Below are 23,035 nucleotides of genomic sequence, written 5' to 3' on the forward strand. Positions count from 1 at the left end.
TGAATTTTTTGATTCAGTAATGAAGAAAGCCTTGCTCTCCCCAACTGAAGGGAAATTATGAGTGTTGAAGAAATATCTGTTTAAGGTCTTTAGGAGCAATTGGCATAAATATTAAAATATCTCACCCAGATTTGTTATTCTCATTCCTCATGGTACATATCTGATATCTTTGTAGCCATAGGAGGAGATACACCTCCACTAGTTCACATACAGGAAGGTAGTCAAACTGTCTTATTCCTTGTGAACTTCAGAGTTCTTCCAACAACAGATATAGCCCTGCCTCTGATCTTGGGCTAAAGAAATGAATTTTTTGCCGGGAGGAGGATCACACAATACGAATTAATGTATTTTCCTCCTTCCGTTTACAATAGCATTTGATGTGGTTGCTTGCAGAAGTACATGCATTTTAAGAAATTTCTACTTCGGTTGAACTTAACCGTTCTTAACTACTAATTATTAACCATTGTTCCTTGAACCACATCAAATAAATAAATATGTTTTCCAGAGTTAAAGACGTCTCTGACAGAGGGATTCCATTCTTCGCTTTATCTTGAGTTATATGTGTCTTTTCCATCCCTTACCTTGTCTTTTCTTCTTGGTTCCATAGAACCACCCAGGTTCATTAAGAAGCTAGAACCTTCAAGAATTGTGAAACAGGATGAATACACAAGATACGAATGCAAAATCGGAGGGTCTCCAGAAATCAAGGTTTTGTGGTACAAAGACGAGACTGAAATTCAAGAGAGCAGTAAATTCAGAATGTCATTCCTTGACTCGGTGGCGGTGTTGGAAATGCACAACCTCAGTGTCGAGGACAGCGGAGACTACACGTGTGAGGCCCGCAACGCAGCAGGCAGTGCGAGCAGCAGCACTTCCTTAAAAGTTAAAGGTCAGAGCTTACTCTTTCTTTGTGTTGCTCACCTTGGACTCCTCTCTGGTTGTCCTGTCAGTCCCCCGCGTGACTCCGCAGCAATGTTTTAACATTTTTAAAGCCTAATGATCAAAAATCGAAAGTCATGTGTTCTGTCTCTGCGATGGAATGGGAAACTGATCCTTACTTGAAACTATATACTAACAGAATACAGCCCGATTTTCCTTTTCTTTCATTTTTTTCTCTAACTCTATTACCTTCCGATTGCAGAACCACCCATTTTCCGCAAAAAGCCTCATCCTGTTGAGACACTGAAGGGAGCTGATGTTCATCTTGAATGTGAGCTTCAGGGGACTCCTCCTTTTCAAGTTTCTTGGCATAAAGATAAGAGAGAACTTAGGAGTGGCAAGAAGTACAAGATAATGTCCGAGAACTTCCTGACGAGCATTCACATCCTGGGTGTCGATGCTGCAGACATAGGGGAGTACCAGTGCAAAGCCACCAATGATGTGGGCAGCGACACTTGTGTTGCTTCTATCACTCTGAAAGGTTAGAGTGGCCTCATTCTTTTCTGTCCACTATTCCCCTTCTGATTTCTCCCCCCTCTAATTTTAATGCTCTCTTGGCTTCTTAGCGATCGCCGAGCCCTTTATCACTAGCTGTGTCTCCTACTTACCCTTTTTTCTCTGCCAAATCCTTTTATGTTTAGTGTGCATCCCATATCTGAATCCTACCAGATATCATTTTAGCCAGTTTTTCTGGTAGATTTCATTGAACTCAGAAAGCTGGAGAAAGCAAGACATCTGACTCTTTTGGCTTAATATAAACTGACACGTCCCTACTCCCACTCACCAAAAATACCTCTTATTTAAGAAGTGGAAACAAAGTATTCTCACTAGTGTAATTCCTCGCGTTGCATTGCACGACTGGAGGGAGGTACTATTGGCCCCACAGATTTTAAACAATTTGTCTTTTTCTCATCAGCACCACCAAGGTTTGTGAAGAAGCTCAGCGATATTTCTACCATCGTTGGTGAAGAAGTTCAGCTGCAGACCATTATCGAAGGGCCTGAGCCAATATCAGTGGTGTGGTTCAAAGATAAGGGGGAAATTGTTAGAGAGAGTGACAACATATGGGTGTCTTATTCAGAAAACGTTGCAACCCTGCAGTTTGCAAGAGCAGAAACAGCCAACGCCGGGAAGTATACCTGTCAGATTAAAAACGATGCTGGAATGCAAGAGTGCTTCGCCACGCTCTCTGTTCTCGGTTAGTCCAGATAGAACATTACCATGAATATAAAGCACACGCTGTATCTGTGTTTTCTTTAGCTTTGCAGTTTGATTGTAAAGTTTGGATGTAATTTATTATATCTCGTTCCAGAGCCTGCGGCAATCGTGGAAAAGCCAGAATCCATAAGAGTTACCACAGGAGATACCTGTACCTTGGAATGCACAGTCACTGGCACACCTGAACTCAGTACTAAGTGGTTTAAGGATGGAAAAGAGCTGACGAGTGACAGCAAATACAAAATAAGTTTCTTCAACAAAGTATCTGGCCTTAAGATTATCAATGTGGCACCCAGTGACAGTGGGGTATACAGTTTCGAGGTGCAAAACCCTGTTGGCAAAGACAGCTGTACAGCCTCAGTACAAGTTTCAGGTTGGTTGGTTGGACTTTTATCTTAACGTTATTGTGATGTAGTTCCTGATTTACATATACGTGTATGGGAAGTTCCATCTTCTACAGCGTGACATGAGACTGACACCCTCTGCATCAGCAAAATCAGTGGTAATGTACCCATAGGGTTGGAAGAAAATGAAGTCCAAAAGTTATATCCTGGGGTGCCTGGTGGCTCAGTTTGTTGAGCAATCTACCTTTGGCTCAGGTCATGATCCTGGGGTCCAGGGATCAAGCCCCACGTTGGGTTTCCTGCTCAGTGGAGAGCCTGTGTCTCCCCCTCTCTCTACCTCTCCCCCTGGTGTGGCCTTTCTTTCTCACCCAAATAAATAAAATCTTTTTAAAAAAAAGTTTTATCTCTTTTTCATGGAGAATCTTCCACAATTCAGAGCAGTAGGAGTAAGACTCACTCCCTAGAGAAGGATAAAGTTGCCTTTAACTATCACCTATGCTGAAACAATTCAGCATGTCATGGTTTACAGTGACAAGAGACCAAAACCCCCAGCTCTTCAACTAGCACATCTTTCCCATGGATTCTCAAGGCTTTCCACTGTGTGAAGCCAGGGGGAATTCTTTGATACCCTTGCAAAAGAACCAAGTGGATCTAGGGATAGTCCACCAAAAAGACAATAATTCTCTTTTCAAATCATTTTATAACTGATGTCCCTTATTTGTTTGATTTTCACCATATTCAGACCGAATTGTTCCTCCTTCATTCACGAGAAAATTGAAAGAGACGCATGGTCTGTCTGGTTCCTCGGTGGTAATGGAGTGCAAAGTCTATGGGTCTCCCCCAATCTCTGTCTCCTGGTTCCACGAAGGAAACGAGGTCAGCAGTGGAAGGAAATACCAGACCACCCTGACAGATAACACTTGTGCTTTAACTGTGAACATGCTAGAAGAGTCCGATGCCGGCGACTACACGTGTATAGCTACTAATGTAGCCGGTTCTGATGAATGCAGTGCTCCTCTGACTGTGAGAGGTCAGTTCAAAATACAGTAAAATAGAAATGCATTTCTTAACGTGGTAATGGGCATTTTCATCATCAAAATTCAAAAATATTAAACAGCTTTTGATATGTGATTTTTTTGTTGTTGTTGTTGTTTAGAACCACCATCTTTTGTTCAGAAACCTGAGGCCATGGATGTCTTAACCGGAGCCAATGTAACTTTCACAAGCATCATAAAAGGAACACCTCCTTTCACTGTCAGCTGGTTCAAGGGTAGCAGTGAACTAGCCCCAGGCGACAGGTGTAACGTATCTCTGGAGGATTGCGTTGCTGAGCTGGAGTTGTTTGGTGTAGACACAACACAAAGCGGAGACTATACCTGCATAGTTAGTAATGAAGCTGGCAAAGCTTCCTGTACAACACACCTCTATGTAAAAGGTTTGTTTGACTGCTAGTCTGCATTTTTACAGCCTAACATACGTGGAGTAATAGATCGGGCTCTACCTAAAGGTACATGTGTTTGATTTCGTATTTTCCATTTGTTTACTATAGCCCCAGCCAAATTTGTGAAGAGGCTCAATGATTACAGCATAGAGAAAGGAAAGCCCCTGATTCTAGAGGGCACCTACACTGGAACTCCTCCCATTTCAGTTACATGGAAGAAAAATGGCATAAACATAACTCCTTCCCAGAGGTGTAATATAACCACAACTGAAAAATCTGCAATCCTGGAAATTCCAAGTAGCACGGTAGAGGATGCAGGACAATACAATTGTTACATTGAAAATGCTTCTGGAAAAGATTCTTGCTCGGCACAAATACTGATACTAGGTTTGTTCTGATCTTGCATCCATATCATCATATATAAGTTAACCATTCTGACATGTCTCTTCCTGACTAACTAACCTCTCTTGCCTGCAGAACCACCGTATTTTGTCAAGCAGCTGGAGCCTGTTAAAGTGACCGTTGGAGACTCTGCCTCTTTGCAATGCCAAATTGCTGGGACCCCTGAAATTGGGGTGTCCTGGTACAAAGGAGACACAAAATTAAGACCTACTGCCACCTACAAAATGCATTTTAGGAACAACGTGGCTACACTGGTTTTCAACCAGGTTGATAGTAATGACAGCGGAGAATATATCTGCAGAGCTGAAAACAGTGTGGGGGAAGTTTCTTCGTCAACTTTCCTTAGTGTGCAAGGTGACTGCAATATTTTAAAAGTGAATGAATTTGTGTTGCTCTTGAACAAGATTTAAAATATCTGACAAAGACCTTCGTTTTTGAGGAAAATCTTGCCCGATGCAAGATGTTCTTCTTAAGACATCCTATCTATAGTTAGTGGCTTGTCCTTTTCTGTAGCCAGGAGAGATCAAAGGACTAGACCTTTGGTTGGAAGGATCATGCAATCACTTGTCTCTATAATTAAATCTTTAGGAAAAAACACGTAACCATATTTTAAAAATTTCACTTCACGAGTGTCCCATTCAAATTGCCACAGGGCAGTCTTAAAAAGTAGGAGAATTTGCTGCCTGCCTTGAGCTGTACCTTAAGCCAACCGATCTCTCTTTGGGCTTACGTATTTTTGAACCCACTGTGAATTAAGGTGACCACAGGGTGAAAATGTTGCTCCAGAAGTTCATATGTTTTTCTTCATGTCCAAGCTAATTCAAGAGATGGTAATACCTCCTGATGTTGTCATAGACCTACTATTGCCTCTACCACCATAATTGTGAGAACATTCAGCAAATTAAAAACATCAAGAAATTCTCATTATCTTAATTCTGTTCTTACAGAGCAAAAACTTCCACCATCATTTTCTCGTCAACTGCGAGATGTTCAAGAAACGGTTGGACTGCCCGTTGTCTTTGAATGTACCATAAATGGATCAGAGCCTATCTCAGTGTCTTGGTACAAAGACGGCAAGCCATTGAAAGATGGCCCAAATGTACAGACGTCATTTTTAGATAACGTGGCCACTCTCAATATTTTTAAAACAGATCGGAGCCTTGCAGGCCAGTATTCTTGCACAGCTACGAATCCTATAGGGTCTGCTTCCTCCAGCGCCAGACTCATCCTCACAGGTTTGTGGCTTCTTCAACATCTTTCTGTTTCTGTAAATGAAATTTCTATTCCTGAAATTAAGGGGAAAAGGCCACGATTTCCATAAAGTGGGGTGGATACGGGGCCTGAAACCTTGTCCTTCTGCTCTGCTCTTAGAGGGAAAGAACCCGCCCTTCTTTGACATCCCCGTGGCCCCTGTGGATGCTGTGGTCGGGGAGAGTGCAGACTTCGAGTGCCACGTTACTGGGACACAACCAATAAAGGTCACCTGGGCCAAGGACAACAGAGAGATACGAAGTGGTGGAAACTACCAGATTAGTTACCTGGAAAACAGCGCCCACCTGACGATACTGAAAGTAGACAAGGGAGACTCTGGACAGTATACCTGCTATGCTGTGAATGAAGTGGGAAAGGACTCCTGCACAGCTCAACTTAATATAAAAGGTATCATTTATTTCGCAAGTTGGTCCAACAAAACATAATAATTTTCCATTCTGTCCTAAAGGTTCAATTTCCACTAGGACAGTGAAATTTAGGACACTTTTAAACAAATGACATAAAAATGTTTAAGAAGAAATAAGTTTCTCTAGAGAACAGGTGATCTGTTTAAATTCACATTTTTCTGAAACTGTATATATCCTACTTAACCCTAAGACCACCCTCCTCTTATTTCACTGAGAAATAAGAGGGTTGTAACAGTGCCCCCTCACTGGGTCTTTGAAATGATCAATGTAAAATCATGTAAAACTATTAGTTCAGTGCCTGGTGCAAAATAAGTGCTCCTAACTATTAGTGGTTTTTAATTATCTGTGCCGTTGAACAAACACTTTGCCACCCCCCCTTATTTTCGTATCTACATGATTCGAATTTAATACCATAAATAAATGGTATTTATTTATTTGTTTGTTTGTTTTTTACAAATATGAAGTTCCGTAAATGGCCATAAGTTCTTTTTGGCACTTGTCCCATAGATCAGAGAATAAGCTTGTGGAGGGAGGCTGAGATGTTTAGAAACATACACCGATTCACTGTATTTAGTTAGCATCAACTTTTAATGTAAAATAGGACTTCTTTTTCTTGAAAGGTTTCTATCAATAACCTGCTTCTGACTTCCATTTTATTTGTCCTTGCGATTTCTTGCAGAGCGGCTAATTCCACCAAGTTTCACTAAAAAACTCTCTGAGACAGTTGAAGAAACAGAAGGGAATTCGTTCCGCCTTGAGGGCCGTGTTGCCGGTTCTCAGCCTATAACGGTTGCATGGTACAAAAATAATATAGAGATACACCCAACCTCTAACTGCGAAATTACATTCAAGAACAACACCCTCCTGCTGCACGTCAAGAAGGCGGGCATGGGCGACGCTGGCTTGTACACATGCAAAGTGTCCAATGACGCTGGCTCTGCTCTGTGTACATCTTCAATTGTCATCAAAGGTCAGTGATCTTTGTGGTCCCCCACCTCTTGTGTTCTTCTTCTCGTCTGTTAGATGGCACTGTGCGTTTCTCCTTCTTTCTTCTTTAACTCTGTCGGCCAGACAAGTTATGGTAGATATACAGTTGACTGTTGGCCAACTGTAGGCTGAGAGCGCCAACAAATCCCCGTGTCACTTCTGACTCCTCCAAAACTTTGCGAATAGTGTACTATTGACTAGAAGCCTTACCAATAACATGAATAGTCAATTATACATTCTTACCATACAGTGAGCTAGAGAAAAGTATGCATCCCTGTGTAAGTGGACCCATACTGTTCGAACCCATGTTGTTTAAGGGCTAACTGTAAATATACGTTATGCAACTGGCTTGCCATAATTTCACATATATTTACTTGAAATGCATACTATTTGCAATTGACTTACAAGGCCAGCAAAGTAGGTGTTGTATAATAAATGGACGAGAATTGTAGCTTGTAAATCAGATCCCAAAATTCTCTCAGGCCGTTAGAGGTCTACTTGGAAATTCACGCCTCAGTAATATATAAATTTTTATGAAGCACGTTTATTTTGAAAAATTCTTTTTTTTTTATTTTGAAAAATTCTTAAATTTTCATCATGGAAAACTGTATTAGCTTTGCTTCTTATAAGTTATAGCACATTCTGAAACATTCTCTTTTCTATTTCTAGAGGATTATTGTTTGACATAGATTGCCCAAAGCTTTTTAGCCTATAAATGAATATTAATCCCAGACAAAAAAATAAAATTGGCTCAAAAGGAAAAAAAAAGATGAAAGATGCTCCATGTTATTATGGAAAGACATATTTAAATATACAGTCCTAGCTTGAGGCAAAGAAACAGACTGTAGCATTTAAGGAGATCTACTGTAGCTACATTTAATAGCTAAAGATGAATATCAAGAGAAAATCACATATTATGATGCGGGCTCATGGGTAATTCAAATGTTGGCTTTCTCTCCCAGAGGGCAGCAAGACCTGCTGCTCTAGGGGAGCAGAATTCCCAGTAGGCCCTTAGATTGTAGGAGGCAGCAAAAATGCAGCTACAGGCAGGTTCTAGAGAATCCATACTGTGCTACATGGTACCCAAGTTTATAGGAACTGGCCGTTGCAACATTTGCAGTGCTTGATCAGGACACCGATGCTCGCATGATTTATGGGCAATCTGCTCTTTGTTTGTTTTGAGAACTTTATCTTCTTTAAAAAAAAAAATCCAACAAATGTTACTATTGCCTTTGGAGAGGAATCAACCTTGAATCAGTTACTGACTCAGGTGTGCTATAGCAATGGGTATCGCCTGTTAGAGGCAAAACTTGTTTCCTTTCTGGAATTTAGTACTTTTTTTGCCTTTGTGGTCCTTTCATGTTTAAAAATATCTTTTTAATTCCAGAACCTAAGAAGGCGCCTGTGTTTGATCAGCACCTCACTCCAGTAACAGTAAGCGAAGGAGAATTTGTGCAGCTCAGCTGCCACGTGCGGGGATCGGAGCCCATCAGGATCCAGTGGTTGAAGGCTGGAAGGGAAATAAAGCCTTCAGACAGGTGTAGCTTCAGCTTTGCCAACGGGACCGCCGTGCTGGAACTGAAGGACGTGGCTAAAGCCGATTCGGGAGATTACGTGTGCAAAGCTTCAAATGCGGCTGGAAGTGACACTTCAAAATCAAAAGTGACCATTAAAGGTACAGATACGTCAAAGGCATTGCTCCAATGAAGCCAATGACGGGTCGCATTTATTGGCTTATTACAACTTAAATAAGAATGGAATTCCGTTTTTAGAAACATCGATTATTGCTCGTTTGCAATTTATAGCCTCCTTATTACAATTGAAGGGCCAGATAATTTCACAGAAATAATGTCAATGCAAATTGTCTGATATTACCCCGTGTCCACCATCCTATTTCTTGCACCACTTTCCGCCATATCTAAGAAGGTGTAATTAAGCCCCAAAAACAATGGTGTAGTAAATGTGACATGAGGGAATCTGATGCCATTGTCCTAGAGGAAATCCATAGAATAAAGCCAGGCATGGAAATATAAATTTGATAGTGCTTTTAGGATCATAGTTCAGCTTGCATGTGAGAGCTACAACCAGTTACAGAAACCTATAAAACTGCTTTATCTTCCATAATCCCCCCTCCTACATAGCGAGTCCTAGAGTGACTGGTATCTTTGACACTGCCAAATTCCCAAAGCTCACTTCACGAAGGAATTAGTTACTCCAATTTTAAGGTGATTGTGGTAACAAAACATGTAAATGTGTCTTTTAGACAAACCAGCCGCAGTCCCAGCAGCTAAGAAAGCAGCAGTCGACGGGAGACTCTTCTTCGTGTCAGAACCTCAGAGTATCAGAGTCGTAGAAAGTAAGTCCTTCGCGAACAGTACATCTACCTCTACCCAGTACATTTTACTGCTGATTTAATGTTGGAAGAACCTGATTTGGGAAAATTAAGGGTTTTTTTAAAAAATTATTATTCATTTGCTTTTGTTCTTCCTTAGAAACCACTGCAACATTCATTGCAAAAGTTGGAGGTGATCCAATCCCAAATGTTAAATGGACAAAAGGGAAATGGAGGCAACTGAACCAGGGGGGTCGCATTCATATCCACCAGAAAGGCGACGAAGCAAAGCTGGAGATTAGAGACACCACAAAAACCGATTCTGGATTGTATCGGTGTGTCGCATTTAATAAACACGGTGAAATTGAAAGTAATGTTAACCTGCAGGTGGATGAAAGGAAGAAACAGGAGAAGATTGAAGGAGATCTTAGAGCAATGCTGAAAAAGTAAGTTCGATTAAAACGCACGCTCACACACACACACACACACACACACACACACACGATCATTTTCCATTCACAAAAGAAATGTCTCAAGAGGCAGGGAACATCCCTTCCAAGATTCTGACAGAAAAAGGACATAAGCACACAGACATTCTCACAAAAACATTTAAGCAAGCATCCAATGTTGGAGCATAAGTTAGCATTTCATGAGGATCGGTTTCTGGACAATCATGAGAAAGTTTTGAGAATGAGGTGAATTTTTTTAGTTAAAATTAAAAAAAAAGGAAACAGCCTGTGGAGAAATTTGTATGTGTCTCATTACGAAGTTTTTGTTTCTCTGTATTACTTGTCATATTCTGAATTCTTTTCTAGATCAACACTTTAAACATTTCCCATAATTACCAATACTTTCAACATAATGTTTCAACATAATTGATTATTAAATTAACATTTGCTTTCCACACATCTTTCCCATGATGTATGATATTTTTCCCTTTTTAATACTTTCCATTGCTCCTGTTGCTATTCCTTTTCATAATTTCATTAGACTCTTGGTTGTAAAGTTTACAAATATATTTCTGTTATTCTTCCTTCAACTCTTTGATTAAATTTCTGTACTTTATAACAATGGTCCAGTCTTGATCCACCTCATCACCAAACCCACATTTTTTTAATCGTTTCACAGTTAATGTGGTAAAACTAATATTTCTTGAATAAAGGATATAGCAGTATGCCTTCATGAGGGGAAAAACCCGTAATGATATTTATGATCTTTAAATGATGACAAGCAATTCAAAATAAGTAGAAGATAGGTGATTTATGTTTATTTCTGATTTCATTTAGAACTCCAGTCTTAAAGAAGGGAACTGGAGAAGAGGAGGAAATCGATATTATGGAACTTCTCAAAAATGTTGATCCTAAAGAATATGAAAAATATGCCCGCATGTATGGAATCACTGACTTCCGAGGTCTTCTTCAAGCGTTTGAAATGCTAAAGCAAAGTCAAGAAGAGGAGACACATAGATTGGTAAGATCTTTTATGTAGAGCATCATCTTAAAAATTTATGTTCAAATTCCCAGTACCCCACACTCTATGAGCTCATTTAGTGTAACCTAAGCAGCATCAATAATGGAAGCTGAATCTAATCATATGTCTTGTAATTCAGTTTCTTCCCCATATGTAATACTTGTGCTCTTTCCTCCTCAGGAAATTGAGGAAATAGAGAAGTCAGAGAAGGACGAAAAGGAATTTGAGGAACTTGTTTCATTTATTCAGCAAAGGCTGTCACAGACAGAGGTAAAGTGAATCATGAAGATGATACAGCAACAGATGGTTATTGGGAATTACAATGAAAGGAGTGACTAATGTGTGTTAATTCTTCATTCTCCTAGCCTGTCACTCTGATCAAGGATATTGAGAATCAGACAGTTTTGAAAGATGACGAAGCCGTGTTTGAAATTGACATCAAGATCAATTATCCAGAGATCAAGCTTTCGTGGTACAAAGGGACTGAAAAACTGGAACCCAGTGATAAATTTGAAATAAGTATTGATGGTGATCGACACACGCTCAGAGTCAAAGACTGTCAACTCAAAGATCAGGGCAATTATAGGTTGGTGTGTGGTCCCCACATCGCTAGTGCCAAACTAACTGTGATCGGTAAGTAGGAAGCATCTTATTGAAAGTTGTGAGGTTAGTTTGCTGTTGAGCACACCTGTGTGTGCTAGGAGACAAAATGGTTTTGTGTGTGTCATACCAACAGAGCCTGCTTGGGAACGGCATCTTCAGGATGTGACTTTGAAAGAAGGCCAGACTTGCACCATGACCTGCCAGTTTTCCGTGCCAAACGTAAAATCTTCATGGTTCAGAAATGGCAGACTCCTGAAGCCCCAGGGCAGGCATCAGACAGCAGTGGAGCACAAGGTCCACAAACTGACCATCGCAGATGTTCGAGCAGAAGACCAGGGGCGGTACACCTGCAAATATGAAGACCTGGAGACGTCGGCAGAGCTCAGAATTGAAGGTGGGCAAGGGGCCCTGGCAGGGTGATTTCTACCCGGGCCACTGGCAAAGGTCGTGTGGGACCCCCCTGCCACCGGGTCACCGGGCGTTGACTGATGTGCTCCAGGTCCTTACTCTGGACCCGCGTGCACCGCGGCCACTCGCAGCCCAAGAGGTGCTCGGGATCAAAGTCAAGCAGCCACGCGAGGGCCGGTTCTTTTGCGTGGTTCTCTCTGACCAAAGGCAGCTTGCAGCCTAAACTAAGACAGGACTTTCTAACAGTTACTTAAACTCCATAATTGTGCTAACTTCGATCATCCTTTACAATTTTACAAAATTCTGTAGGTCTCGCATCTATGATTCTCCTTCTAAGACGGAGATCTTGGAAATGACCAGATTTCATAGCCATAGCTACAAGAGCTTGGCTATATGTAATAGACCTAAAAAATCGATTTTGTTTATAGAAATCAGTTGGAATCTGCTTATCTGAAACTTAATAGGTAAAGGTAACAACGTGCGTGCGTTGTGTGTGATTAGCAGCTATTTTTCGAAAATAATTATTTCACGTGAGGATTCTAGTTCAACCTTCTAACTCTCTGAAATAAAGGGAACTCTCAGGATTTAGGAGCAAATAATATTTATTTCCTAATCCCTTGATCATCTATCTGTGGTGTCTGAAGACACCCTTGGGCTGTGCTGAGCAACATTTTAGCTCTAATGGTAGCATCTACGTCCAGTTGGTGCTCATTTGTAGTTGTTGAAATGCAACTATATGACTTATTTACACAGACATTTTAACTTCTCTGACTTGCTGTAAGTGGATGACAATGTCTGATTGTATTTTGAAGTTCAAACATTTTTAGTAGGTTTCAATTTAAAGGATCCAGCCGAAACCACTTTTTAAAAAACAATTTTTAAATAATTGCATTCTCATATGAACCTTCAAAAAAAAGGCTCACCAGAGTACTCATGATGTCTAAGATGTTCTCGATACTGTCATACACTGAATTCCAGATAAAATTTTGCAGAAGGACCCTCTACCGCAGCTCAGTCTCCTATGAAATACGACCCTGCTATTCACTCCCAGTGGTTTGATTGCTTTATGCATGTCCACAGGTGCTTACAAAGCAGGTTTCAGAACTCCTAAAAATTAATCATCTGAAATTTGGAAGTTCAGACTTCCTATTGAGTTCAAAATTATTTCACAAGGAAAGTTATAACATAGTAGATGATAAACAATTCTGGGTCCTGAATAGCAAAAATTATTTTACAGAGGAAAGAATTTCAAAGGAGAACAAATTACAGAGTAAAATTAAGTTTATGTTCCCTTTAGTTTGAATCCCCAATTTCACTAACATTTTTAAAGCTTAATTTGACTTTTGGGTCCATAAGCCCCTTTGACTGTTGCCTTTATGCAAATATTTTAAGGACCCCCAGGGATTTCTTTTCACTTTCCTACATTGGTCCTGAAGCAATACACTTAAGTATTGGAATAATTTCTTGTTACTAAAGCAAAAAAAAAAAAAAAGAACACTTTCTTTTTGTTTTGTATTTTCAGCCTTTGGTGTTTTTCCAATTGGATACCTAGGTGGAGTCTTTAAATATCTGAGGAGAGAGCACAGTGAAAAAAATCCCTCCCTAAGCAATCTAACTCTGAGACTTCTTTGTCCTTAAACAGCTGAACCAATTCAGTTTACGAAGCGCATACAGAACATCGTGGTGAGTGAGCATCAGTCTGCCACCTTCGAATGCGAAGTGTCTTTTGATGATGCCATAGTGACATGGTACAAAGGCCCAACAGAACTGACCGAAAGCCAGAAGTACAACTTTAGGAATGATGGTCGCTGCCATTACATGACCATCCACAATGTGACCCCAGATGATGAAGGTAATGTAGTTGACAGCATCCCTGCGGATATATAACTTAAATCTTGTCTGTTTTACATATTTCTGCCCTAGTTTACACTCACACTGTGTGATTCTATAGAGAATGCTTTTTTTAAGAAAGAGAATTATAAATAAATACACACTGCACTTAAATAAAGAAGTGTTATTTACAAACATGTCAGAAAACAAAAATTTGATGGTTCTTCTCCTAGGTGTCTACTCCGTAATTGCTCGACTGGAACCAAGAGGTGAAGCAAGAAGCACAGCAGAGCTGTACTTAACAACTAAAGGTACCAACTAAAACACCACATTAAAGCCACATTGCAATCTTTGAAACAAAGAATCCTGCCTGGATGATTCGAAAAACAAAAATGTCATTTTTTTTTTCTTTTGCAGAAATCAAGCTTGAGATGACACCTCCCGGTAAGTTAAAAAAAAAAAAATCAACCCTTACTCACAATATGCCCAATAAAATTTTATAAATGATAGAAGCCAAACTGAAATGTCTAAAAGTACTATTTAGTTTTTTCAGTAAAATAGTCTTCAAAAAATAATATAAATGTTAGGCTTGGTGAGCTTGGGGAATTCGAGATAATAAGGTCTCATTCAGCTGATAGTCAGGATCATGCCAAAATTGTGTGGCCACGGAACAAACCCAATTTTCACAGGGAATAAACATGCCTGTGTGGTTGCATACAAAAGATTCCTAGTATCTCTGTGTCTGTATTCGATTCTGAGGTGGCAAATGCCTGACAACACATATTAGTGGTCTAATAAATATCTATGGTTTCAGCCCCTCTATGCTTACCATTAATGGTTCCTTTTCAGATATTCCTGATTCCAGAGTCCCGATCCCAACCATGCCTATCCGAGCAGTACCTCCGGAAGGTGAGACCCAGGACCATGACCCCCTGGGCTTGCAGCAACAATATTGTGCCATGAGGAAATTAGCAAGGTCAAACTGTAGGAGAGCCAGGACACATCCCTGCGTGTCATATTCCTCACTGTGTGATTAACAAATCAAAGCAAAAGAGCAGTAACAATTATAAATATACACAATTTTTATTTTCCCTGATTGATGAATTGGTATCATAACACCTTTGATTACTGAAAGAAATGCATAGGGCTTTTCATTATCCTTCACACAAAGTAAGAACCCAAACGGTGATGAGGGCATCTCTTTTCTTCAGAAATCCCTGCGATGGTTGTTCCTCCTATTCCTCTGTTGCTGCCATCACCTGAAGAAAAGAAACCACCAGCAAAACGCGTTGAAGGTATTTTATGTTACCTACCTAAATGTCAAAATACATAATTGACTGTCACAGCCCTGGAAAATATGGTCTAATGCGACGTGTTGGCCCTCTAGTGCCCAACAGGTGGAATTGCCTTTCAAAATGTAAATTATTTGCTCTAAATGTGAAAGGCTTGTGATTAAAACTCTGAAAATCATCAAACCAAAGGTACTGCTTAATATTAAAATATTTTATCTTAATGTAATCAGTGAAATGTTAATGTAAAATTGATTTCATATTCCATATTTTATATATGTTAGCTATATTTATATAACCATATATATAAAACAAAATAATAGAATTAACTTCTAGTGAAGCTTCTGGAAATAAACCATAGTCGTTTATAGTCATGTTGCAAATTATGGTGTTTTTTTCCTCAGTTATAATGTTGTATTACACCTTTTTTTTTTAAGTTTGCTGTTTTGTTACGAAAATGTGATTTACGATATCTTTGATATGTTTGATTTCTTTTTCTTTAGCTAAGGGATGAGGTCACCAATAAGGAGCTCTTGAGTGTGTCAAGGAATTTCCTTTTTTGAATATTCCAATAGACAAATTATACTATTGTCCCCCCAAACTGCTCGACTCAATCAGGGCTACCTGGGACTTTCTAGAGTTCTGAGTAGTTGAGAATTACTGTCAGAATTCTCCTTGCATCAGGAAACAATTCTGCATGTCAAAGTCAGATTTTTTTCCATAGTCAGATTTTTTTTCCATAGCGATTTCCAGTATTTGGCACCCTAGTACCCCAATATCTGCTACCTTTGGTGTCAAGAACTTGAGCCAGTTTTCAGCCAGCCTCAGGGAAAATTCAGTGAAAAATGCTTTCTTTCTGGTTGCTGACCTTATACCTTGATCATGGCCCCTACTTATAACTTGAATTATGACTCTTAACATTCATGAGTAAATAACACTGTTTTTAATTTTTTGAATATGATTTAATTTCCCAAGTTTCCCAGTGCAGAGTTGAATTTAGCCATATTGACAGTAGCACTCAGTGAAAACAAACAAACAAACAAACAAAAAAAGACCTCCAGTTTTGTGACTAGTGCATCTCAATAGCAAACTAGAGCATTTTATAATTTATGTGAAGTTAAATATATTTCATCTACTTTTGATAGCAGAAAGGGAACAAGATTCAAAAATCATAAATTTCCTTTTATATTTGTTGTCAGGACTAATCATTCATTACTAATCATTCATCTTAATGAATGATTTAGTCTTGGAGTGCTACTGTCAACGTGGAGAAATTTGACTACCTAAAGGGAAGCTTCCACGGTATCATAGACAGGACTTTTAATTTTGCTAGTTCACTTGTTATTCTTCACCCTGACAAATTTAAAGTGTTCTTATTAAGTGAAACAGGGTGAAAGTGCATACCTTTTCTGTTTATGGCATCACTCGGGTTAATGTTCTCCAAGTTTTGAAAACTGTAGGCGGGCATAAAACCAGTGAAGATGTAGACTCACCCCACACATTCTACCTCCATCCAAAATACAGCTTCTGCATTCTAGCATAAGACCTTTCTGAAACCAGGTATCTTGAAATAATGTTGCAAGAGCCTCATTACCATCAAACCATATGCAAAAAATAGTGCATTTGAATAAACCTCTTCATTTCCTGAAACCGTTTTTGTTTATATCTGACATCTTATTTTTTTAGTGACCAAAAAAGCTGTGAAAAAAGATGCCAAAAAAGCTGTTGCGAAGCCCAAAGAAGAGCCACCTCAAGGTACGAATGAATTACTGAAAATTGAGTCTTACTGCTCTTCTAGTTAACAGTTTTAAGCCCCAAGTAGTGGAGGGTGGAGGAAGGAAAAAGTTTGCATTCCCAAAATGAAGCCTCTCCCTTTGCTCATTCTCACCCTCTCCTTGAACTCGGCCCTCGCTTTCTCTTCATCAGTTCTCCCCTTTTTTTCCTCCCCATCCCTCTGTGCCTGTCATCTGCACATGGCAGGCAGTGGCAACCCCAGAGAGTTCTGGTTATCTCTGGACGGCACCGCAGCTGCACTGGATCCTGTCGTGCCCAGAGGAGGCAAGGACTGATGCTAATTTCCAGTGGCTGCTCCAGCCCAACCCAGAACCTCCCTGGCTCACTGAGCTGTCAGTCCCTGCAGAAAAACAAAACATGTTTTGAAAGAGGATCAGTTCAATTACTGGAAAAATGGGAAAAAAAATTCCATTTCCCCCCCTATATCCTGGGAGAGTTTTAAGAGGAAAGACTAGATAACTAAATTAAAGCAAATGGTGTTACCTGTTTAAGATCAGAGTAAGGAAGTGCTCCTGGAAGGAGGAGGATCCAGGAGCACAAGTCACCGTTTCCCAGAGTGGTCACTTGTGAGACATTATGGTAGAAGAGGGAACTCATGAAGCATGGATATCTCCTCAACTTCACAGTTAACCACTGAAGAAATTAAACATGCCCTAATTGGTTAGCACTAGGCTTACTGAATAGTCTCTTCATATTTTGTGTTAATTGGAATTGTTTTAAATCAATCAGAGCAGCTTTTCCCCATTTTTGTTAATACGGCATCGCATAGCAATTCTGGTGAGCTAAATTTAGAATTTATAAAGGCGTTTGCCATGTTAGCAATAGCCACAGATTATACAAATAACTAGCAAAGGTGCACAGGATGAGTAAACATTAAACAATGCATAATCTAAAAATAAACGTGTTCTATTTTTAAAATCCCAGAGGTTGCCAAGAAGCCCCTGCGTCCAACTGCCTTGATTCCAGCTGAAGGTAAATGAAGAGATATTGTTGGATATTTTTATTTATTCCTGAGATTTGCATCTCTGCTTTGTATTCTTGTTTTTAAATAGAAAGCTTCTAGTGGATTGTAAAGTTATGACATCTCATATTACAATTTGCACTAAGAAATCTCCACTTCATATTGCTCCAAGCCCCGGAAGGGAAACGCAGGCCGATGCTTATGCAGCCTTAGTGGCTCTGGACACAGGGAAAGCAGTGGCGAGGGGTGGAAAGGGAGGCGTCATTCTTATTATTTCAGGTGTCTCTAACACAGGCGCTAAGGATCATGTAACCAATGTTAGCCTTAATTATTTTTTTAAAAAGTTGTTGTTACAAAAGCAACTAATTGATTTCATTTTGTTACATAATTCTAAATATTATCTTTATTAAACTGGTGAGTCACATTCAACTATCAAAGAAATATCTTTAAAATTAGAAATGTTTCTGAAAGAATAGTTGGAAACTTAAATAGAGGTTAACATGGCACATGAATTCCACTAAATGATCAAATGCTCACATATCCCACGAGCACCAGGGGCTTTGTAAACTGGAATTCCCATTGGACAATGGAAGCTGTGCCCATTTGATATTTACGGAATGCCGTTTTGTTCACAGTAGAAAAATCCTCAAGAGTCAGTGCATCTTGATGCTCTAGCCAACAAAAATGTCAACGGAACTGATACGCAGAACAAATCATCAACATAGTACTTGAGACCTAAGATACTGATACTGTTTGATAACATAGACATTGGTTTATGAAGTAATGCTATGGATGCCACTAGTGTGCTAATATTTTCCATCTGTCTGTTTATTTATTTATTCATTCATTCATTCATTCATTCATTTATTTCAGCTCCTGAAATTATCGATATATCCTCCAAGGCTGAAGAAGTAAAAATAACGACAATAACCAGAAAGAAAGAGGTTCAAAAAGAAAAAGAAGCTGTGTATGAGAAAAAGCGTGCTGTCTACGAGGAAAAGAAACTTTTCATCGAATCTTTGGAAGAACCTTATGATGAACTGGAAGTGGAACCGTACGCGGAGCCATTCGAAGAACCTTACTATGAAGAGCCGGATGAGGACTACGAGGAGACCAAGGTCGAAGCTAAAAGGGAAGTCCACGAGGAATGGGAGGAAGATTTCGAGGAAGGCCAGGAGTACTATGAAAGGGAAGAAGGTTATGATGAAGGGGAGGAAGAGTGGGAAGAAACTTCCCAAGAGAGAGAAGTCATCCAAGTGCAAAAGGAGGTTTACGAAGGTGCATATCACAGGGCCGCTTCTTTTCCCCTTTCCTTGGTTCATTATATTTTCATGCTATTAATCTGATCTGCGATAGATACAGAAAGCATCCAAAGGACCATTTAGATCTTTGAAGCTTAGACCTTTGTTAGAAAGGTCATCTCTAAGCTTCTGCAGTCACTTTCAGGCTTTGCCATTATAAATTGAGTCATTTAGTCCTAACACTAAATTCCAAGAGCTGCTTTCTCATGCAGAAAATCAGGGTTTACTTCCACCGCCTTGCTGCATCTCTGCTGGTTTTTTTTTTTTTTTTAGATACTTGCACACATACACACTCTTACTTCCTTTGCAGTTAGTACAACCTACCAGAACTTACCTATTTCAGCATCCTTTCTTATTCCTCTGTTTTTGTTAAAGAATCACATGAGAGAAGAATTCCAGCCAAAGTGCCTGAAAAGAAAGCAGTGCCACCTCCAAAAGGTATGTAATTGGAATTATTGAAATAGATCAGAACTTCCACATCATTATCATGGCTTGTCTGGCAAAGATGTATATACCACCAGTCCAATCCAATAGGCACAACTTCTTCTCTAAGCTTTATTGTATCAATGAATTTTATTTTCCTAAGAATATCTCATTTAATGCAAAAAATTTAAAAAGATGATAAAAAGATGGTAATGATAAATATCTTTTGAAATAACTAAAATATTTGAAGTACAGAAATTTGTAAAGTTCAGAGTACCAAACTTGTTTCTTTCTGAAAAGTTATATATATGTATATATGCACGTATACATATATATTTATATTTATACATATATAGAATCTTAGACATGTAGGGAGAAAGAGAATTTTAACAGAAATTCTAAAAGTACTGCAATCTCTTTAAAATGCTTGCAGTTGTAAAGAAGCCAGTAGTTGAAAAAATTGAAAAGACCTCTCGAAGAATGGAGGAAGAGAAAGTTCAAGTCACCAAAGGTATTCTGATTTAAAACATTTCTAGTACCATGTACACACGTCATCTATTTCCTGATATATATCCCCGCGTTATCATATAGCCTCATCTAAACTAAGTTATTTTTAGATTTTGTGCAAAGCGATATTCTTCACAATACAAATATATTTGTACATATTTTTTAAGTACCCGAAGTTTCAAAGAAGATGGTTCCACAAAAACCTTCTCGGACTCCAGTGCAGGAAGAAGTTATTGAAGTGAAAGGTATACATCTTTGTCTTTCGAGCTACAAGTTTTAAACATTTTTACTCATGTCTCTGTATATGTGTACAAATATTACTAAACAATTCACAAATCTGAAGCTACCAAAATACAGACCTTCTTGTACAGTATATATCTTACATTGAGTTGCACATCTGTATAATTGAAGGAAATGATAACATCCCCTTTGTTTCTAGTTCTGCTTTAAAATCACATAATTTTTTATTTTAATGTAGGGAAGGTTTGGTTTAATCACTAGTCCTCTAACTTTACTATGCGAGGCATTTCATCGCATAGGATGATATTCCCTATCCTCTCGTTTCTATGAGTAAACCCTAATGGATTCGGAAAAGCATCACATTACGTGTGAAGAAGTTGTGTCTATTTGATTCCTGTTTAATCATGTTTGGTAAAGGCTGCATGGGCCGTTTGTCCCTATATATCAAAACATGGTTTGTATTCTTGTCAATACTAAATGTATCCTCAAGCTACTCATACTAACCCGATCATTCTGTGTCTAGAGACTTACACGTGATGTGCAATCGATGTATTTGAGTAGGTACGTTGACCTAGAAAAAGAATTACTAAATGTGAAATACTCTCTTTAAAGTACCAGCCGTGCATACAAAGAAGATGGTTATTTCAGAAGAGAAGATGTTCTTTGCTTCTCACACAGAGGAGGAGGTGTCAGTCACAGGTATAAGGCACATTTGAATTTGGGGGCTCAGCCGGAAGGGCTTTAGATGAATTTGTATCCTTCTTCTTCATACCTAATTTGTGATTATGTAGGCATCTCTGTCTCCTTGTAACTCTCTGTCGGCGTTTCATTGCACGCTTGTCTGTGTTGTAATTTGTAGTTCAGTATTCTTTGTGAATTATACTTACCACCCGTACTATGGCCTACCAGTAATTAAAATATACGTTTTTTTTCAAAGTCCCCGAGGTACAGAAGAAAACTGTTACCGAAGAGAAAATTCATGTTGCTGTTTCCAAAAAGATTGAGCCTCCACCTAAAGGTATTAATGGATCCTCCTAAGTTTAGAATCTTTTCAAAGTTCCACATTAAGCATCCAGATATGTTCATATTGCATAATGCATTTGGCCACAAGGTCAGCAGGCCTACAGCCACTATGTACGATGGACATTACGGGGGTTGGGGGATGGGAAGACCATGAGGAGCACACAGGAGAGAGGAATGAAAGGCAATGGAGGCTTGGCCCCTGCTTCAGGGACCTCACAATCTAGTGACCAGCTCTTTGGAAATAGGAATTTGATGTCCTGGAGCCGGCTCACGCCGACTCACCAGAGCTGATGGTTAAGTTTTCAGGAATTTGGCTACCCAGTGTTTAACACCCCCATGATTAAAAGTCAAGCTACGTAAACTCACAATTAAATTATAGAAAAATCTGTGAAAAGAGTCGAACCTCATTACTTCTTTTGCTGCATTTTATTATCTCTGTTTCTGAGGTTGTTTATGTTGACCATGCCTACGCGGTGGAAGTACTAGTACACAGTGGGCTACTGAGCATATTCCCAACCTTGTGACGACAAGGTCTCATGTGTTCCCCAGGGTGGGAGTGTTTGCACCACCGCAGAAACTGGAAGCTAGCAGCTGTTGCAAATGCGAGCTCCCTCTCCCCAGCACACCCCACCCAAATCCTTAAACATGTGGGATACAAAAAATACTGAAGATAATCTAACGCAATTGCTATAATGCAGTTGCTTTATAAATGTGAAGTTTCTAAAGCTGGTGTCTGAGGTGCTGGCCCGTCCAAGGAAGGGCATCTCCTACCTGCTCCAGGAAAGTGGAGGCTTCTGGAGGTGAAAGCTCATAACAACCCCGACTTTCTCTGAGTAGCCTTTCCTCCGATTCCCTTTCCTCTTGTTTCTAACGTGGAAGTTTCTTGCCTTCATTTGGGATAAAAGACAGATGACTACTCTTTATTGTAATTCTGTCCTGCAACAACATACGCCTTGTTGTAAAAATACATGATTTCTCAAAAATGGTACTTTTTTTTTTAAAGTCCCTGAGCCACCTAAGAAACCAGTCCCTGAAGAAGTGGTTGCTGTTCCCATTCCTAAAAAGGTGGAGCCCCCACCAGCCAAAGGTAGAATAATATTTTTGAAAAAAAAAATTCCTAGTGTCTGTCTTTTTTTTATCTTTTTCTATGGGATCCTTGTGTTAACGAAATAGCGTCTGTAAACGATTTGTGATGTGTTCTGTGTATGTTGACTTCATTAGTGGTGGTACTTAAACAAGTATCAGTAACTTTAGACCATGCTAACTGGGGTGTTTGCTTCATGGGACGTGTGTAACGTCTCTGTGATATTGATTTCTTTTGCATACGTTTCTACCACAAGTAGAGCATATTTAATTACTTCCTAAATTCTTACGCTCTTACTGAGGAGTTATGCTTTCGTGTGATCTTAAATAGTCTCAGAGGGAAAACTAGAATTCTCAACATTGTTTCAACAATGATATCTTTAAAGTTCCTGAAGTTCCCAAGAAACCTGTGCCAGAGGAGAAAAAGCCTGTTCCTGTCCCCAAAAAGGAACCTGCTGCTCCCCCAAAAGGTACACCAGAACTCTTTGTGCCCAATGCATCTTTTGCTTTACTTGGTCTTCATATGTGTGCTGTGCTGTCTTACTATTTTGTGTCTTCTAGATGCCCCTGGTGGTTTTCACTTGTTTGTCACCTTCCGGGGCCACGCTCTTGACACACATTGTTTGTGACACTGAACATTCCAAAGACGCCACCAAGAAGGGGTTATTAAAAGAAGTAACCGTGTCAAACTGCTATCTTAAATTTTTACTATCTTTCCCCTGTTAGAGAAAGAAGAGGTATTTGTGATACTCATTTTCTAC

At 39.5% G+C, this 23,035-nt stretch overlaps 1 protein-coding gene across 1 annotated transcript in view; it reads left to right on the forward strand.

Moving 5' to 3' along the window:
• TTN (titin) overlaps nucleotides 1-23,035 on the forward strand; it is a 272,766-nt gene that overhangs the window by 92,864 nt on the left and 156,867 nt on the right. The window contains 33 exon segments of the mRNA XM_055307803.1: nucleotides 608-889; nucleotides 1,142-1,420; nucleotides 1,856-2,137; nucleotides 2,252-2,530; nucleotides 3,244-3,531; nucleotides 3,658-3,936; nucleotides 4,051-4,329; nucleotides 4,420-4,698; nucleotides 5,292-5,579; nucleotides 5,716-6,003; nucleotides 6,703-6,993; nucleotides 8,398-8,685; nucleotides 9,274-9,366; nucleotides 9,503-9,788; nucleotides 10,629-10,812; nucleotides 10,993-11,082; nucleotides 11,178-11,445; nucleotides 11,549-11,809; nucleotides 13,466-13,675; nucleotides 13,887-13,964; nucleotides 14,071-14,097; nucleotides 14,503-14,562; nucleotides 14,865-14,948; nucleotides 16,629-16,697; nucleotides 17,661-17,708; nucleotides 18,571-18,975; nucleotides 19,374-19,436; nucleotides 19,855-19,932; nucleotides 20,096-20,173; nucleotides 20,781-20,867; nucleotides 21,106-21,186; nucleotides 22,195-22,278; nucleotides 22,661-22,744. Of these exon segments, the coding sequence (XP_055163778.1) occupies nucleotides 608-889; nucleotides 1,142-1,420; nucleotides 1,856-2,137; nucleotides 2,252-2,530; nucleotides 3,244-3,531; nucleotides 3,658-3,936; nucleotides 4,051-4,329; nucleotides 4,420-4,698; nucleotides 5,292-5,579; nucleotides 5,716-6,003; nucleotides 6,703-6,993; nucleotides 8,398-8,685; nucleotides 9,274-9,366; nucleotides 9,503-9,788; nucleotides 10,629-10,812; nucleotides 10,993-11,082; nucleotides 11,178-11,445; nucleotides 11,549-11,809; nucleotides 13,466-13,675; nucleotides 13,887-13,964; nucleotides 14,071-14,097; nucleotides 14,503-14,562; nucleotides 14,865-14,948; nucleotides 16,629-16,697; nucleotides 17,661-17,708; nucleotides 18,571-18,975; nucleotides 19,374-19,436; nucleotides 19,855-19,932; nucleotides 20,096-20,173; nucleotides 20,781-20,867; nucleotides 21,106-21,186; nucleotides 22,195-22,278; nucleotides 22,661-22,744 (6,120 nt within the window).

The sequence above is a fragment of the Nyctereutes procyonoides genome, unplaced genomic scaffold (genome assembly GCF_905146905.1).
Source record: "Nyctereutes procyonoides isolate TBG_1078 unplaced genomic scaffold, NYPRO_anot_genome, whole genome shotgun sequence".
In the NCBI taxonomy this organism is placed as follows: Eukaryota; Metazoa; Chordata; class Mammalia; order Carnivora; family Canidae; genus Nyctereutes; species Nyctereutes procyonoides.